At 33.8% G+C, this 20723-nt stretch overlaps 2 protein-coding genes across 2 annotated transcripts in view; both read left to right on the forward strand.

Moving 5' to 3' along the window:
• The first annotated feature begins 1188 nt into the window (after positions 1-1188).
• UbcE2M (NEDD8-conjugating enzyme UbcE2M) lies at positions 1189-5165 on the forward strand. The gene is made up of 4 exons (XM_073078926.1): positions 1189-1386; positions 1589-1722; positions 3233-3400; positions 4954-5165. Exons 1-4 carry the CDS (start codon positions 1278-1280, stop codon positions 5092-5094), a joined length of 552 nt encoding a protein of 183 aa, XP_072935027.1. The 5' UTR covers positions 1189-1277; the 3' UTR covers positions 5095-5165.
• A 306-nt stretch (positions 5166-5471) lies between these two features.
• The window catches only part of FNSI (flavone synthase I), a 29712-nt gene continuing 14460 nt past the window's right edge, over positions 5472-20723 (forward strand). Inside the window, exon 1 of the mRNA XM_073078925.1 lies at positions 5472-6217. Coding sequence (XP_072935026.1) covers positions 6148-6217 — 70 coding nt within the window. The 5' untranslated portion in view covers positions 5472-6147. The remainder of the gene's footprint in view (positions 6218-20723) is intronic.

Consider the following 20723-nt stretch of genomic DNA (forward strand, 5'->3'; position numbering starts at 1 on the left):
ATCAATAATAACACCGTCATGAAATATTTTAATTGTGTCCTATTAATTACAGAATGGGCCCTTAAAATAGAATTCTCATAGACGTCTTATAATTCTATTCTTATCATAGACATCTATATAATATATTAAATATATGAATACTTTCACTTGCTGTATTGTTTTGATTACGTCCCGTTCCAATGATTTGGAATTGACGAATTACTCGAGAGTTACTAAATTTATTCCTTTTTTCAAAAATACTTCTCTTACATAGATAGTATAAAATGTCATTGCTTGCAAACAGAGGATTTAAACATATAAGAATCTGCAAGTTCTTTAACGTTTATGAGATTTGGGTTTAGGAACTTGTATAAGCAAATTTGTTACAATCGTCCTTGTACACATCGTCACTGCACACGTCTTATAACTTGTCATTTATTTAAATTTTAGTTATAATAGCTAAATAACTCTCAATTTTCTTCTAATCGTTGTTTGTTTACAGTGTAATGACGTTCCGCCACAAAATGACACTTGACCGCCTGATTTAACGCGACGTTCCGTTCACCGTAAAGAAAGTTCGATTTTTATTAATGAATAGCCCTTTTTTCGAAAAAGTGATCAATGAAAGGCATATATAATACATATACTAATTCATTAAAACACTTTCCCAAAAAGTGTCAAGTAGCCAATTATTTTTATTACACAGTACATCATATAGAAATACAGAAGGGGTAACAGAGCGAGAAAGATGCAGACAAGATAAAAAGCTCAATAAACACATACACGAGCATAAAGTTATTAATATAAACGATGACGAGCATAGTCGTACTCGTAAATACTAACGACTTGCAAAGGCAGTGTGTTTTTATTTAATTTTTTACTTTAAACATTTTAACATTCTTTTTTATTTTTTTTATTTTACAAAATTATTTTTATTGTAATTATTTTTGGTCCACTACATTTTCTACTTATTTAACATTCGTCAACATTTAACAGCTGTTGATATATGGATCGCCGGTTCTCTGCGCTGACCGTTATAAAGTTCTAATTCTTTAAAAAAAATATCAAGTATACATTTTAATTAACCCTATCTGGGTTAAACACAATGAAATTACTTTAGTAAATAGCAATTATAAACACATAATTTTCTTTTTAACGGTGTGTCTATTGCGACTCTTAAAATATAGCATCTTCATAGTGCAACACCTTTGCACTTCTCTCAAGTTGAAGTTTACTAGTTGTCAAAATAAATCGTGTCCTGAAATCAATCAATTTCAATTTCTTTTAAAAATAGGACAATGATTAAACTTTTTTCATTAAAACAACAAAAAAAAGATGAAGAAGGATCAGCTCGTGCCGGGAGTTCACAAAAGAAAGCCTCAGCGGCTCAATTGCGGATAACAAAAGGTAGCTTACTAAGTATCGACCAATATTTTGAGTACAATATTTAGAAATTATACAATTTTTATTTATATTCCTTACGCCGTACATTCAACATGAATGTACAATTAATAAACGCGTCCTAAATAATAATAAGTTTAAAGTATTTTATTATTATATAAAAAACTTTCTTTGCCCTGTAAGCCTTACTAGGCAATTTTATTTGCAGATTTAAACGAACTAAATCTGCCGAAGACATGTAATACAGAGTTCCCTGATCCAGACGATTTACTTAATTTCAAGTTAATAATATGCCCAGATGAAGGCTTCTATAGAGGAGGAAGATTTGTATTTAGTTTTAAGGTAAGTCACTTACTCTTGACTAAAGAATAGATGCTATGACATATTATTTTAAACAGGATTATTAAAATAATGTGTCTCATATTACTACAATTTCTAATTACATGGAATAACTTGAGTACATTTCCATTTTAGACCTAAAAAGTATTATCTACAGATTCTGAAGGCCACACATGCCAGAAGTATTTATTTTTCCTGTACAGTATAGACAATGCTGCAAAATTAAAGTGTTATGACAATTAAATAATGTTGCAGTCATATACAATGAATTATGCTGTGACAAAAAAATAAAAGTCATTTATGGATCTAATGTTGATTTCATGTGTAACTATAAGTTATTTAGTTTATAATAGTACAAAAAGTATATTGGCAATTACTTCTAAGTATGTAGATAACATCCACTTCTGAATATGTAGATAAAACATTGGAAATTGTGTTTTTTGATGTAAGTGTCTAACAATTGATACTTAGATAGGTGTATATAGCTTGACTTGTTCAGGTAATGACGTCCAATGGATAAATTGGAGTACTATTCCATACCATTCTCTGGAATATCACTACCACCACCATTCCAAATAGCACAGATTCATGTACCATATAATAATAGCTTAGAAAAGTCTTAAATATATTGCTATGTAGTACCAAAGTTACCCAATGTAATGAAAACTTCCTCTTCTCAGATTTGATTTGTGCTACAAACTATTAAAGTAATTTATTGTACTAGAATATTATATTTACAAATATTGATTTATTATTATTTACATAATATTATTATTTACATTTTTGTAATAGCAAAAGCTTGATTTTAAAATGTTTCCATATAAATTTATTTTATTTATTATTATCGAAAATTACCACGATATTAATCATTTATAATAAAACTAGATAACTGCAACTGCCTATTGTTTAGGGTGTCCTTGTACCAAATAGGCTGCTACTTTATGCAAATAATTTTGTCATGTCAAAGGTTAAGTAGACAGCAACCTACCACAAGCCACAAACTTGCCAGCCTAAAAATCGACACAAACAGTCGAAAATTCGTCATTACATTTGAATTCGTCGTCAAGAATCATCATATCGTCACTGACAGTATTCAGTGCACATTTATAAAAAGTGACATAATTATAATCTTAACAAACTTCAAGTTGTTTCTATTTATTGCATCATATCTTAAAATTTCACTCAGAAATGTTTAAAATGCACATAACGAAGACTGACTAATGCCCATTATTAATAAATAATCTATCCATTCAAATTTTACGTACCAAAAAAGGAAAATTGTAAATTTCTATTATGATGTAATTGTTATGTATGAATTTTTGTTAAACAAAACATTAATATATTGATTAATAAATAAATTTATAACCCACGTAAATAACTATGTATGCCTTAGTAGCATTGTCTCTAAAAAATTATTACGCTCTATATTTAATGTATAGACCTGAGCTGGTTTGTATTTCTGCACAACAAACTGGATATAATATGAATACTACTAAAGTTTTATCTTATACAGGTAGGACCAAACTATCCTCACGAGCCGCCCAAAGTGAAATGTGAAACAGCAGTGTACCATCCGAACATAGACCTTGAAGGCAATGTGTGTCTCAACATACTTAGGGAAGACTGGAAACCAGTGCTAACGGTTAATTCTATAGTTTATGGACTTCAGTATTTATTCCTGGTGAGTATTTTTAAATGGATATTGTATTTATGAAACTATAGGTAAAGTCATCTCATTGAATATTTTAATATTTAATCATCCATGTCTATTGGAATATAGTAGTACCCTCTATGGCTCTGGCGGCTTAAGGGGGGGGGGGGGGAGAGGCGCCCAGGGCCCCCGATCCTGGGGAGGGGGCCTCCAAACACTTGCTAAAAAAAGTTTGCCGAATCACACTTTTTACACTGGGGGCCTCCATTCAAGTTTCCATCCCGAGCCTCCTTAGTCTGCCACTGCTCTATAGTTTGACTCCAGTGGTACTATCAGCACACCTATTTCTGTCTAATATCAGTATAGTTTAGCGCTGCTATGTTCTCGTTGGAAAGGTGTTGTAAATACTTATCTGAGTCTTTTAAACTTAGGCCTCCATATGTTGCCATCCTTAGGTAGGAATCTAATCTTATCTGGAGTTAATTACAGTTAGATCTCTTTTCAATATTATAAGAAAATATTTTAAAAGGAAAAATATTTTTACAATATTTTCATACATACATTTTTTTTTATAATATAGGAGTGGCAGACGAGCATACAGTCCACCTGATGGTAAGTGGCTACTGCCGCCCATGGACATTTGTAATCAACCCCAGATAGGATTAGATATTCCCACCTGAGGGCCACAGATGCGCCGCTACTCCTGAGGACTAAGCTGAAACGCCTCGGAAAAGTATGTCTCCCTTACCACATCCTTCAAACCAGAACACAGCAGCGCTTAACACTGTTGTCATTAGGTAGAAATAGGTGTGGCGGTGGTGTCGCCGGAGTCGAACCACAAAGGGTTCTACCATCTTCAAATTTTTTACATTTTTATATTCTAAATTGTTATACACCAAATCGAGGTCTTCAAAGCCCTTGCTTGTTATTATATTATGACATTTAACTCTCAATGCATTTACTAGTTTAAGTTGGAATGTTTGACATCATACGTATTAGTATATTAAATAATTCCAATTCAAGGATATATCCCAATTCTGATAAAACTTTTCTCAGAATTTTTATTACTGTTATTTAATGTTAACACAATGAATAAAGTCATTTATTTATCTCTTTTAAAAAGATTAATTATTTTTATAACATTATTTTAATTCAAGTTCAAAACCCCCTTTTTCAGAAACGTTCAGAGCCCCCTTTTTAACAGGCTTTTTTCTTGTGTCTACATTAATGTTTCGTATTTATTAAAGTGCCTGATAAAACAAAACTGCAACATCTTTCTCAGTAAAATATTGACACATTGATTTAATGAATATGACACCTTCAAACTCTACATTTTATAAAAAAATAACAGTAGGTCCAGTAATTTGCTTTCTTAATTTTTGGATGACTATTACTTGCATAATTTATCTGTATTTTACAAACTTTAGATTAACATGTTATGCCAATACAAATTGCTATTTTAATTATTTAAATGTATCGTGCAGATTAAATTCCATTTGATTTCAGTGACTATTTTCAGGGAACGAATAACGATAGTTTTTTTTGTTGTAAGACAAATTGTAAACATCTCCTTTTATTCACAGGAACCGAACCCCGAAGATCCACTAAACAAGGAAGCGGCAGACGAACTTCAAAGCAACAGGCGGTTGTTCGAACAACACGTGCAGCGAGCAATGCGCGGCGGATACGTCGGCTCCTCATACTTCGAACGGTGCCTCAAGTGATCCCAACTCAACTGTAAATTAATGCTCCAGCCCAATATAAATAAATAAATCTCACTTCACTTTTAAATATATTTTGAATATTTTTATTTCTTCGCGCAATTCGAGTCTATTTATCGCACATAGATGGCGTTTTTCACACTAAATTATTTAAATTTTGTTAACATGTCTTGATATGGATATCGCTAAAATTTTAGTATAGTATCTGTATAATAACAGTAGGTGCGACATCGCCACCATTGAACAGTGATTGCGTGAGTATGCGTGTGAGTGTTGATAATAGCCAGCACCGCACCATCGTACCGAGATTGGACAGTCGACGGGGAGTAAAGTGCAAGCGAGTGGCAGTGACGCGAAGTGAGCGGCGAGCGGGTGAGTCAGCCAGCAGTCCGCGCCGAGGAGCCCGAGCGCAGTCACCCCGCGTCAGTGCTCAGTGCCACTCCGCACGCCGAGCCGTCCGAACGTTCCGTTACCACGCTTTCTCTAGTGTTCAAGGCAGAGCGGTTTCGACACGCCACTCGGTTGCGAAAGTCTGCGCGATGATATACAAGTGAGAGCCCACATCGTACGGCTGGGTAACGCTCATCGCGCACGGTGAGCCGATTTATTCGACGAAAGACATTCGAAACTCGCCGACCGAGGGACGGGGGGCGCGCGACGCCGTCGGGTCGCACACGCGGGAGCAACGATTCCTACACGTAACTTACTGTGAGAGCTAGGGAAACCAATTTTTAATGTGTCAAGTCAGTGTGGCTTATTGCTGCTACGTGAGATCGCGGAACGCCTCGAGCAGGAACTACAAGGTTATGCAAATGAGTTCTGAACGCTTCTATACCAGGGGTAATCAAAAGACCATTCACAACTTCAATAAACTTTAACGTTTCAGCCTTGCCATAAGGTGTTTCGGAGTGCTTATCTTTATCGTTTTTCTATCTTTCATTATCGTTCGGTGTCGCGATCGCTAATTGCTAATTACCTGCCGGAGTCGAGTGATAAGGCGTCGGAGTGCCACCTAACTAGTGTTCGAGCGCAGATTGACAACAGCGAGCGACGACAATGGCGGCCCCCCAGGAGGAGACCCTGCTCTCGCGCTGCGAAATCCCCATTATTGACCTGGCTCATATAGGTAAGCATAAGATCTGTGTGTCCCTTATAAATACAAACGCAGGTACGACAGAGCCTCTAAATCCTAACGGTCGAGCCAAATCACTCAAAAAGCAACGAACCATGCACAAAGGACCGGAAAATCTACCTGCGCGCATCCCCAATTATAGGCAGCCCGTTGAGTTAGCCTCCCGATCGACAGCTGTGCAACGAACCTTTATGCAGGTCATTACTTCAAACATTCTGAACTCGATCAGGTTCAAAGACCTGCCTTATTACAGTTCATCAGTCTAGCACACCATGAAAGATTATACTCTTATTTATACAATCAAAACAAGTATCCACTCGATCATATACGTCAATTTAATGATATTAGTCGTGCTTGCCAAATATCGTACCACTGAAGTCTGGAATCGCTTTAAGGATGAGTAAGATTCAGCTGTTTACTATCAGATACATACAAACACATAAGTGTGTTTGTATGTAGTACGACCCAGTCTCGACATGAGTCAACGCCGACATGTAATCGTTTACATTCAAAAACTGGAGCACTGTTTGTTTATGATGAAACAAAATCCCTAATCGCTAAAGCATGTTAGATACAGATCTATCGCTCTATCGGCACACTTTTTCAATTCACTATAAATATAGATACAATCTCTATTACATTGGATAGGTAGATATATTTAGATTTCCAGCAAAAACCACGAGGTTACATATAATCATGACGTAGTCCACTAGAAGTCAATTTTCTTAGAAAACTAGCTTAGAGTAGTAGGTAAATATTAACTCTACCGGTTTTGATTTCTTTATGTCGCTCTCGAATGGCATATCTTTACATTTTTCGTACAAATCAACCGATTTCATAAATATTTTACACTGATAAGATACGTCATCAAACAAGCAAATGATAAATAGTGTGGATTTTCCATTACGTTTGTATTTTTATTGTACATGATATTATCAATAATAATTTGAAGCATTTGTACGAAACTACAAATGTGTATGGAAAGTGTACAACTTTAAATTAAAACTTATATATTACTCGTAACAGATATCTCAAACGGTTTGTGCTCTACCAACTCTACATTAGAGCACTTTCACTTTTCGAATTAAAAACAATACCTAATATAATAGTACCTATTGCTAACAGGCAAAACGTTATACTTCAATGGTCGGAAATGATAATTCAAGCGAAGCAGACGAAAAAAACCAACCTTAGCATTGTGAGGGCAATGGCCGACCGGTCCTTTGTATGCCCCTAAGTTCGCAGCAATGCCGCCGGCTGTCGGCAATCTGCCGCTAAATTCCATTTTTTGAGTGTCTGTTGCCAGCCCCATTATTTCCTACATAAAGACATGGCCTTAACCTGACATGGAAAGATAGCCCCCCAGTTTTGTTGTAGGTATTTGTCACGTTCGAACATAATTAAACCATTACATTTCCATGTTCCACTTTTATATCAGTTATTACTTATTACTGTTACTTATTAATGTTACAATAAAATAAAGATAACTACATACAACTAACTAAGCTATAGGTATATACAAGCCTATCTAAACCACTAACAAAAGCATCATTCTATTGTCATGTTACACTTCGTGCAACCATCGGTTTTATGCTTCGAATGGTAATGAAGAGGCATAAGGAAAGGCCGCAGCATAAAGTAGTCGATACTAAATTCAACCTTTATGATTTTGTTTCACGACTATTCATATTTGACCAATCAGTGAAGGTCGTACAAAAAGATAAGATACAAAGGTAGTCAAACTCGCATTGCGAAACCGCTATTGAGATACGGGAAGGTTAAACACCTACAAATTAAATTTATAGTCAAGAAGACGTAACTTAATTGTTGTTACTATATGTTATGTACCCCGTCTGATGATGAAAAACCAGAATGCTATTTTTGTATAATACAGTGACATAATAAAGTGACAACTACCACGCATTGACGTCTATAATAAAACCCAGATAGGATTAAAGCCGAAGGACCTCAGTCTCCCACAGACGCTACCGCTAATGTCCAAATTGGATCGCTTTGTATAAATATATCGACCGCTTTATAATCCTTTATAATCTAATCAAAACACAACAGCGCTAAACATGATTATGATTTTGTCGCAAGTTAGCAAACTATAATTTTCCCAACAGATAATACTCAGTTAAAATGACAGCATTTTTTTATTTTATACAAGAACAATAACTAACTATAATACCTACAGACCGTTTATTGGGTCTGTCACCGCGATCAAACTCATCAATGCGATTATAATACAATAGAGTGCCTATTTCGTCGATAGTGTTTTGTTATGAGGGTGGACCATGCCATATTTTTATGCAAAATCTGGCCAAGTTATTCTTTGATTATGTTTTGATAGTAGTTAGTTCTGCCAATGGCTCTATATAAGGTTTTAGTGCCATACATTCTAAATCTTTGTCCCAGTATTAGTAGAAATAATACGTAGAACAAATTGTAAAAAAGAAAACATACTATAAGGTACATATCAGATTGGTTCGCATTATAGGTACATGATTAAATATTTCTACAACAAATAAAAACATCGAATGTCAAGATAAGTTGTAATCCATTTTGATTAGGATTTATTTTTATTTTGTTATCTGAAAATGTTAGCCAATGTATCTACTCGAACGAGTTTCTTGAACGCAGACTTTAGATTTAAATTCCTGTATCTATAATGTACTTACATATCTATTGATTTGAAAGTGAAATCCGAATGAAAACAGCTCTAACGTAAATTTAATAGGCAGTGCTGTATCCGTTTCACATCAAACAGGGCTTATTATTACTTTTACAACAGTTCGGAATATGAATACCTTCAAGAGTATCAACACCAACGCGTCAAATAGATATCTTTTACAACAACTAGATATCTTTTACAATTTGACAAGTAGTAAACATAGTATGGAAACATTAAACACCTGTTGTATGTTACCCTTGGATGCAACGAATTAATATCAGTCAGATTTATCGTCGATTACGTACTTACATAGACTTACAGTCTAATAATAGAATAAATGAAATAAAAATTAAGTTACATTCAAACAATCTAACGAATAATCTCCTATAACGGGTCTACGCATTTACACTTCATATCAAATACTTACTTTACCAATTATACATACACTACTTGCGAAATCCTGCCAAATCCCAAATATCAATAGAACATACTCTCTTCTCGTACATTGATACCTCATCTACTCCTTTCTAAATACCTAATATCTGTCGCTGCCTTACAAAAATACAGCTCCAACCCAAAAATGACTTAAAACAAAAACATAACTGGGCAGGTTGTTGGTCCAAAGACCTAACTGTTTCATTTTCCTCATGACGCATTTCATGAACCCGTTAGTGTGAATGTCATGTAACGTGATCAATGGTGTTAATTGGTCAGTCACAACGATGCTCGGACCGATGACCCACATATATTTCACTCACGACCTCTGTCTGACCAAGTTTACATTGCAAAATCTAAACAAACAATACCTTATACAAATATTATGCTAGCCGAAATACTAAAAATAGTCTGAGGCTACTTTGTATGTACTTAAGAAAGATAGGTACCTATTTTTTAGATATATACCTAAATTAAAGCTGTCACAAATAATAATAACTACTAAAACCCTAATAATTTAAATGATAATTAAAGATGGAATGTGGGGTTTTTATTTCTAAATTTTAATTAAGATTGCATTTTTTTTATATACAATAATGTATCTGCATTTACATTAATTATTGCATTATAATATATGTGCATTATGCACGTACGATTTCAATAATTATAACATTATAGCTGTCTTATTATTAACTCTACCTAAAACCACAATTATCTACGTTACCCTAGAGATTTAAACAAAGTAGAGTCGTTTTGCACGCTTTACATCAGATTAATCACGTGAACAACGCCTGTCATGTCATTCCTGAAAAATAAATAATCTTAACTTAACTTGTTTAAGTCGTAAACCAATTGAGATAACACTATATTCTAAATACGTTTTAGACAAAGCAAAGTTATGTTAGTAGGACGATGAAATGATATTTCTAGTCCCCCGCATTGTCGATAATTTTGTAATCTACCTAATTCAGATCTAACAATTCGATCTTACGATAGCGAAGCTTGAGTCATTATTATATTTGCACAAATATGATAATTACGTGTACATATTTACGTAGACAAAGTTTATACACCACATTGCTAATAGGTACATAGTATATTGTGTAATATTTAGTTAAGCTCAAAAGTTTGATCGCTAGTTTTCGAAAGCACGCGCTGCTTTGAAAACTTTTCGTACTAGAAAGTTTAACTACTTTTCCCACGCCATAGTCTAGCAATACCGAAAATAAAGATAATATTAAGGGGGCACCTACTTCACAAAGGACGGTAAAGAAATATAAATTCGCCACTCATATCTATGTGTATTATATGATATTTACCTGCATTGAAATAATTGTAAGCAATTTACTCTAGGAAAATATCACGTATAATTAAAACAATTATCTTTATTATAATATCACAAAGTGCATTGCTTGAATGATCTAAAACAAACCTTAACATTTTTGAAATTATTAAAACTGCTTATAAATTGAAATAAATAACATTCATATTTATACCAAGTATTGAAATACTCTAGGTATAATATCAAGTTTCCTGTAACATATTTGCGAACAAGTCACACGTGTGTCGTCTATAATTATATAGATTCCCACTCATTTACTATTAGTCGACACACTACTCGTAATACATAGAAACGTGCCGAAAGAGTGCGTGACCGACAACTATTGTATTTTTAAACATAGCCAACTCAGAAAAAAATATTTTTAAAGTCACATACTTAAAGTAAATAAAAATAGCCAGCTAATTTAGAATAAAATAGTTTAGGTAAACGTATTATTTAGGTAAATTCCAAAAACAATAAACCTTGACTACCATAAAATGATTGTGATTATCATTATGAGATTAAAAGCTCAAGTTTTATTGTTTCGTGCTTCAAACAATTACTTCTATTTGCTTTTCTATTTACACATGGTATATATTTGAGGATGTACTAAATTATTATTGTGACTACGAATCCTACCCTGTTTGTATCAAGGTGCAAAGAATAAATTCTTTATTAAATCTTTATAATGTTCGTTCTATCCGTTAGTCTATTAGTCTATGAGATAAATTATTCTTACTTACTATGAGATGAAATGTATTCAGATTTTTCATTAGTAATAAATAAATAAGGTTTTCGAGATATAGTGTTTTGCCCCCCGAGTGTAAGTCAGTCAAAAAGTGTAACATTTGTTCCGTTGGTACCGTGAAATTTACAGATACGTTCTCAAGTTTCGAGCACGATATCTTCTGATTCCTACAAATCGATGTATTCGAATAAAATATACAATAGGTATGAAAGATTTATCTAATTTTAGCGGCATCATATTCTGTCTTGTCGGATATAATCTGGGCCACAGATGTAGGTAATATTGTTCTCGCAAGTTTTGGCTGCGACTCCCACTGCTCTGAACTTTGAGCAATTGCTGGCAAATGAGCTCGATATTGCCTAACGTCAACTGCCGGCGATTGTCGCTGCCTGTCGTCAGCGACAGTCGCAGACATGATTTGTTGTCGGTTAATACTGATACCGTGCCCACTGTAGCTCGTATATACAAGGCCCTTGCAAGGTAGGGAGCCTTGTCGTTATCTCGTTTATGATCTGCCGCAAACAAAGCTATAGGTAATCCACACGTTTTTATTATTTATTATGTTGAATTCCGAATCTGGAATTCCTTGTATTCATAAAAGTGGAGCTCTACCATATAACTTTACAATCACCGTCTGCGAAACAAAAATGCATTTCTAAGATAAGAATCTGATAAGGTATCAATAGATTCATTATGATACTCATGACTATAAAAATCGCCGCCATCATAAAAATATGAGTTCACCTGTTCCAAATAAGTTAATTTAATGCGCGCAGTTGATAAATTTACCTACTGATTAACTTCTTATCGTGTCGAAAAACAATGATGCGTAAAATCCCAGTTGTATTTATGTCAGTACAGGGGCACTACAGTGAAGTGCATAAGTACACAACCTATAGTTAGGTACTATTAATAGCAGTAATAATATTTATTCGTTTTTATTATTTTTTGATAAATAAAGGATATAAACTAGCCGGTTTATTCGTTTTAGATTGCATGTATTTATATTAAATGTAAAAAAAAATACCCAAGCAACACGTATGTTCATCCTACGTAATCCAATTAAGGAGTTAGAAAAACCACGAAGCGGTATATAACTCAGAATGCAAATGACGCAAGCGCCATGATTTGCAGAAACCCATATAAGAAGAGCCTTTATAAATCCGTCCTACTATTTACCCGGAGCTTTGTTCGACTACCAACGTTCAATTTGCACACAGCTTATTTGATGAACGCCAATCGAGTTGTTCAAACAAAGAATACTTTGCCATTATACAGTACCTACTGACGTACGTCGGCTATTATGCAGAGCAAACCATTACCAGCTGTTCAAATTCGCTATAATTATTCACGGGTCTTCAATAACACCAACTGCCTATTCAACATTTAAACACGTAAACACTGATAATGACATAGGTGCTCTGTAAAACAATATAACGCTTATAACTACATTTATGTCTAGAAAATAGCAGTTCGTCCACACTTCGTCCTATAGAACCAACAATGATAAGTGATGCAGCAGTGCAATGAGTATTGCTATACGTTTTAATATGATAGATGAACAATCATTAGAGTCACGTGCAGTTATTATTTCCTACTTATAATTCTCTGTGAGAGCATGTGACGTTTATTTCACGTATATGTGTGTTTTCTGAGGAACATTACACGTGACATTCACTTGAGTACATTCTGAGGAAAATTAAATTAGGTCTTTGTAAGTTCTGTAAGTAGTCATCTCAATTCTCAGTAAACTCTGCGTTGGTATTAACTTTAGCAACTTATTCCTTATGTACTCGTCGAGTGCCTACTCAAGATAATACTAAGAGTCACTCACTAAACAAAGAGCCATTTAAATTGAGGTAGGTAACATACATAATTCGCAATTTGTCTTCATATAACAAAATAATTGCCTAATAACTCCCGATCACCGTTTGAAATACTAATGAGTAATAACTAAAGCTTTTAAGCAGTTCTATAAAAAAAGGTACCAGGTTTTTTTACAACTTATTGTGCTTATAAGTTTCAAACAGTTTCATATAACTACGATACTGGAAATATTTAACATAAATTACGGGAGCAAAAATAAAGTAATCTCATTTGAAAAATATTGTCGCCGTTTTCATACTTACTTAATAAATAATAATACGGTGCATGGCACAGTTACATGTACTTTTATTCTCCAAAATCAAGTGTAATTACCGATTCGTGTACCTAAAATATCTTCAAACGTCTTTATATTACAGGCATATAAGATTACAAAAGCTTGTATAATATATTACAAAGGGCAAATACGCATTTCTTGGATCTCATCCATGAGGCTCGTGATGTGTGAGCAAACGAAACGAGCCCGTTAGACTAACTGCTCTCGAGTTCATATCACACTCGACGCAATCAGCAATCAAAACCGAGATAATTTGGAATGTTATCCGTTCTGTTTCTCAATTTGTAGTTTGAAAATGTAAAGCGTATTACAAAATGTGTTACGAAATTTGACAAATCTCAATCAAATTGTCTCTATCTGTATATGTGCATATTATTCCAATGTACGTAGTTAATCAAATCTTCAGAGGAATTTAGGCTAAACCCTTATTTTAATACGTCTCTGTCACATTATTTAGATGAAAAGCATCGTAAAAGCGTTTTAGCCAAAATAATGCATGATCAAGAAAATTAAAGCTTTTGTCCTATCTTTTTAGGGTTCCGTATTGGGATTGTTCCAGCTTTATGTTCCTTTGGCCTTCAAAGTTAATCCCTTTATAGTCTTACCTTACCTACACATGTCTCTCGTACAATAAAATCTCTTGTTAAATGTTACAAGTTACTTGTTCCCTACTTTCTCGTATTCTTCGTATTTTCAAATGTTTGCAAACGTAATAACCACAATTACTGCGAATTAGTGTTAATAGCACATCCGGTGTGTCATGTGATTTTCGAAATTAGTCACTATGACATTAACGATCATTTTGTTTTTACAACCATATTTTTCTGAATAATCTTAAAGATTTAATACGTATTATTTCAAGACGTTTATTGCGCAAGATTAGAAGATAATGTGTGATTATTATTCAAAGCCAGATTGTGGTGTGTAGTCAGATATACAGACGTCAGTACACCCGGAAAATACTCCAAGAAACGGTGTAGCTCCAAATAGTTCCAAGAAACTAAATTTGGCTCCATATATTATTGACATTAATGTAATCCGCCCACATTGTGCGTAAAACCTAAATAAACGGATATTGAAGTTTGTAGAGCTCTCCGTGATTCAAAAGCAAAAACCGCCATAGGTATATATTTGTGCCTTTATCCCTAACACTAACAGAGTGGGTGCCCAAGATGCTACGTTTCGGTCTTCAATCGGTTCATATTTAATCGACCACTTGAATTAATCAAGTGTGCAATAGATCTTAGATTTCGATTCCAGTTTGATTCCAGCTTTAGCTCCAGTTCTACTTGCTAACGGTTTGCCACCATAGCTAGGCCTGGATTTTCAATCTTGTTTGATTAAGATAATTGTTATTCTAGAAAGTTTTGAAAGGCGCAAACTTCCAAATTTATCATGGCACAAAAATCAAATCTTACTAGAGGCACTCATGAACTTTTAGTCACGACGACGTATTCATCCATATGCTTACCTCTCAATTCTATTAGGGTTTAGTCAACGGGGTACAATGACCACGTATCATCAAGTAGACATGCCCGTTAGTCATTTCTATTACATAAAAATCCAACAATAATAGCATGGCATGAAAAGGTAAAAACATCAATATCCGAAACGATTTATCAGGTGATTGTCCGCACAAAGCAAAAAGTGACTGCCATAAATACAGATCGGCATCGAAGCAGCAATGCAACAAGAGAACGGTATTCTGAAATAGATTTCACTTTCCATCCTAGTTGGGTAACGGGTTGCCTTGGCGAGTGCGACGACGAAATCTTTCAAAGATATCATTTTTAAAATCGTTGAATAATAAAGGTTGTCGGAAATGAATTAAAATATAAAAATTCTTATATAAATACTTTATATACTGGTTGTAAAAGTTACAATAAGGTTGACGTATTTAAGTTTAGTAATATTAGTTAGTACCTACTTAATTAACTTCGACTGCATAATGTTTTGTATATTCCTGTTATACCTACCTATACTTTAATAATAATTTTATTGGCTTTAAAAATAATAACACGAGCAAGAAAACCTACCTAATTATTATTGATTTATTCACGTATAAAACGATTAAATGTGCGGACTTAATACGAGGTACTTGTAGCATTCTATCAGTCAACACATAGGTAGTAGGTACTTATATGATATTGTGTGTTATATAACAAGATAATTCTAATACATAAATAAAAATATTTAGGCGCACTCAAGGCTTTAGTGCTTACAGAGTTATGTAGATAAATGTACTTCACCTTACACTTATCGCGAATTCGACACGTAGATAAACTACAGGATTTTTAGATAAAACCTAAACAATCAGGTGAATTTTTGTGAAGTGATTTTTCAAAAGTCACGAGTTTTTTATATAATAGACTCACGCGCCTAAAGTCACCTGTTTTAACAACTTGGGGCTTTATGGTCTTGACTGTACTGTTTTTATACCTTAATTACGGACCCAATCAGGATAGGAAATACCTAATTAATGCGTTGCTGAATCTGTCTTTTAATTCACTAAGTGTTTTATGACCCTCAAATGTACCATAGTTATCAACCCTTACTGTAATAAAAATGTAGAGCATAGTCCACCCTTATGGCCAATTGCAGAACGCTACACTTCACACACCTTCAAAAACTTTGTGAAAACCGCTCAGCCATTTTCTTCAAAGCGTTTTCGTTCTCCACTAAAGCAATAATAATTAAAGGAGACCCTAGTATTCGTGCTAAATTTTGTAAACCCTTCTTCATTTGAAAAAAACCCGACATTGAGACATTAATAGATTAGTCAAGGTATTGACGAAACGTACATAAACATACTGTACAGTAAATACACGTGAACATCTATTTTTAAAAGCACAAATTTTCACTTATGAACATAAAAAATAAACTAAAATGAGGTTGGTGTACAAATATAGTTATTTTCCACGTATTTACCGTGACATACACATTCGGTTAAGCGTAACGAGTTGCCACTTCTTGTTGAAATTTCTGATAAAAATATCTTACTCAATAGTCGAAGACTCACGTTTGTTTCAGTGTTTATATCACTGTACACTTATATCATTATAACACCTGCACTTAATGGCTAACAATTGTGAAGTATGGACTTAATAACATTTGATTTACCGACTCTCTATTATAACCTTCGATCAAAGTATATATTTGATCAAAGATTATAACATAAAAGAACTTTATTAATAAAGTCAGTCTATCGAATTTAACCTACTAAAGATCAAAGTCACAATTTCTTATATGCCGAATTTGCTATGCATATTCCGATCTTTGATAGGCAACACTGTGCATACTTGATCACATGAGGTTACTCTAACACCTTTCCATATTCTTGTGGCCTCTTTACTTAAATATAATTATTTCTAAAACCTCCTAGACCCATTACTGCCCCACTGCTGGGCAGTTCTCTAAAAATAAAAGATGTTTAGGCTATAATCCACCACACTGACCCATGGCGAATTGGTAGACTCTACATACCTTCGAACACTTTTTAAAAACTCTCAGCCGTGCAATTTCGTCAAGATGTTTTCCTTTCTTGTTTGCAGGTGACGATTAATTTCTAAAACGCACTTAACTAAAAGATCATAAGGGTATGCAAGGGATTCGAATACTATGAAACACAAGCTCTATCTTTATAATTCACAATTTCAAAAATAAATTGTAGAGTTGCATAAATTACTTATACGCGTATTTTAATTATTTTCATATATGTAGATTCCTGTTTATGTGGTAACTACTAAAGGGGAGAACTTATCACCGTAAATAGTATTCAAATTGTATGTAATAAATATAATATCACATTATTTATTATAATATACGCATTATGTAGATTGTCGGTATACAAATAATGTTCATTTAATTTTTGATTTCCCCTTGAATTTTGTGTATCGCACTTTAATGACATTAATTTATAATTATAGTTCGAATAACAATACTTCGCTAATTAATTTTGTGCTCCGTTTAAGGTTAAACCGCTTATCTGTATTATTTGTCTTTACAATTAATGACAACTGAAAATAAAGTCACCCATATTTACCTACAATTGTTTATCAATCAATTCTAGTTACTGTTTTGCCTCACATCTTGGACAAAACAGAACAAAGGATTCAAGTACCTACGTCATCCCGGAAATTTGATTGTTTACTGAAACGAAGGCAACGCAGGCTCCAGGTTCGATAACGGATCACATTGGCGTGCACACGTGTTCATACAACATCGTAAATCGTATTGTGTACGTTCTTGTCAACAAGCCCAAGTACAATACAATCTGCTGGATAAGAGGAAATCTCAATTGAACTAACAATTACGAACTAATATTTACAATACGACTACAGCATGCCGTAAGTACATTTGACACGATAAGTCGTGATGATAAATCATTGGAAGATCAAACTAAACAAATACTAAAACCCGGACACGTTTTTTAAAAGGTTTTGGCTAAGTTCCTTTTATTATATATGAGTAGCAGACGAGCATGCAGTCCACCTGATGGTAAGTGTCTACTGCCGTCCATGGACATCTGTAATCAACCCCAGATAGGATTAGATTTTAAGGTCGGCCACAGATGCGCCGCTATCCCTGAAGACTAAGCTGGAACGCCTCGGAAAAGTATATCTCCCTTACCACTCCCTTCAAACCAGAACACAGCAACGCTCAACACTGCTGTTATGAGGCAGAAATAGGTGTGGCGGTGGTACCGCCGGAGTCGAACTTCAAAAATACGAATTACGTCCTAATTTATGGACGTGAACCCATTACTGTCCCATCACTGGGTACAGCTTACCTCTCAGAGTGAAAGGGCCGGCCAAGTACGAATTGTTAGACTTTAACATACCTTTGATAACCTCTTTTCAAAGAACTCTAGGGCGTACAGCTTTTCTCACTATGTTTTCCTTTACCGTTAAAGCAAGTGATAATTATGTTTTTATATGCACATTACTTCGAAAATCTAACGTGTAGGATGTGTTTGGCATTTGAATGGTCTGCTTCAGAGGCCGAATTCTAAATCTTAGTGGTTCATATTTAAGGAATGGAATATTTAACTTAATATAGGGAGTCAAAAGGTACCAATGTAATTGCAAGTAGAATATTATGTCAGGGGTTTCTTATTTCGTACAAAAGGGTTTCTTGTGGGGTTTCAGATGATTGAGGTCGCTGTGCATACAAAACCTAATGTAGGTAGAGACTCTCTAATTAGATAATGGTTATATACAAACTTATCGTTCAATTGAATTTGTTGCATGAGACCAAATGTCAACGAAAATATTTTTGCTAGAATGCTAAGAGAGCACTTAAGTCCTACCTGTAGCTTAGGTAACACGAGCTTGTATGTTTTTGAAATATTAATGAGAAAGCAAAAAATAAGTAAAAGAATCTGATTAGTTCAGTGATTACGATTAGTTTGACATTGGCATTTTTAATAAGGCGTATCCAAAAATTTGCCAGTTATGCCCTACTGTTATCATTCTAGAATGCTGAATGGGTTACTTAACATCTTATATCTTACCAGATACTATAAGTTTCAACACCCTTTCGTCAACAAGTTTGTATTTAAGTAATTGAATTGACCAATCAGCTAGTATTGATCCTTTACTTTTCGCAAAAAAACAGCGTAGTCTTGAAGAAAAACAACCTGTATTTTATAAAGCATTCATAAGCGAATACCACGCAGCCTTCGCACATACAGTTTGTTACCTATTAACCTACTTACATATCTCGATGCCTCGTTTTGAATGTTCTCTACTCAATTCTGTTTTACTTTAAATTATACGACTACTTAATAGTGACATTATATTAATATATAATGTTGACTAAAGACCAAATTGAATATTAAGGTAGAGCTAAACAACGTAATTGCAGGAAAAATGATTTCAATTGTTCAATTTAGAAAGAAAGAAAGAAAGAAACATTTATTCGGATAATAGCAACACAACTGAAATACTAGATAGAGATACTAGATACTAAATAGAGAGACAAAAAAATAAAAATAACATAAAACAAAAGAAAAAAAATAAATAAAACAACAACAAAATGACAATAAAATGTACAATCAATTATTACAATAATATGTGTTGCAACGACCACGAAAAGGGACAAATTTACGCGTCTAACAATAAAATATGTACTATATTATGTTAATAAAATTTAAAATAGGTTACTTTAAACCTAAATCTATAATATCGATTTACACTCACGACTTTTTTATTTTTTATCAAAACATTTAAACTTTTTTACAATCGTTTTATAAGTTGAAAACTCATGGTAAGGTCTCTGATACGTCACCGTGACTTTACAAATTATTTTCAATTGCATATTTATTTACCCGAAGTTCGTCAAGTGGTAAATCCAGTGATTTCATTGCAACATGTTTCTCTTCACATTTTTCCTCGTGATTCACATGACCAACATATTTTTCACTGCATTTTCCTTTTTACACCGAACAAGATAGAACGATGAATTTGTATATTTACGAGGAATTAATTTTTATGTGATTCGCAGACATAACATTCGCAAACATTTAAAATATTCGTTTACTTAGTGATCACCTAAAGTAAACTTCCTCAAGATGACGAAGATTAATGATTCATTCATTTAAACCTTTGTCATACTATTATACAACATCTTAATTTATGTTAGAACGGTTTAGGTTTATCATTTCAAATAGTAATAGACTTAGATGAACACTAACTATATAGACCATATTTTGTTTATGTTATGGATTAAACTATGATCAGCAATATAAAGAAATACACATACACAATAATACAAAATAAGTTGGTATTGTTGATCGGGCCTAAAACATTGTTAAATCAAAACGTTTGTTTTTTCCAATCTCTCCAATACTTTTCTTCCAATTTTAATACGAAAAAATACCACAAAAAGAAAACAAAGTACGTAAGTATAAAAAAATGAATGCTTGGCATTTCTGTATTGGGTGATTTGATGTAATAAGTTTCATAATTTGTTATTCAATACCTGTTGTTATGTCTGATTCAGCAGTCACCGATGACCACGTACGTAGGCGCACTGTATGCACATTGCACATATGCATTCAGATTTACATAACCGGTCGCAGGTAAGCTTATAACAACTAGACTAGACACACAGTTCGCTTACATATTCATTAACGATGCTCTCTGTAGAGTCATTGAATAA

This window comes from Epargyreus clarus, unplaced genomic scaffold (genome assembly GCF_041222505.1).
Source record: "Epargyreus clarus isolate Ecla_fem2 unplaced genomic scaffold, WU_Ecla_fem_2.2 ptg000014l, whole genome shotgun sequence".
Lineage (NCBI taxonomy): Eukaryota > Metazoa > Arthropoda > Insecta > Lepidoptera > Hesperiidae > Epargyreus > Epargyreus clarus.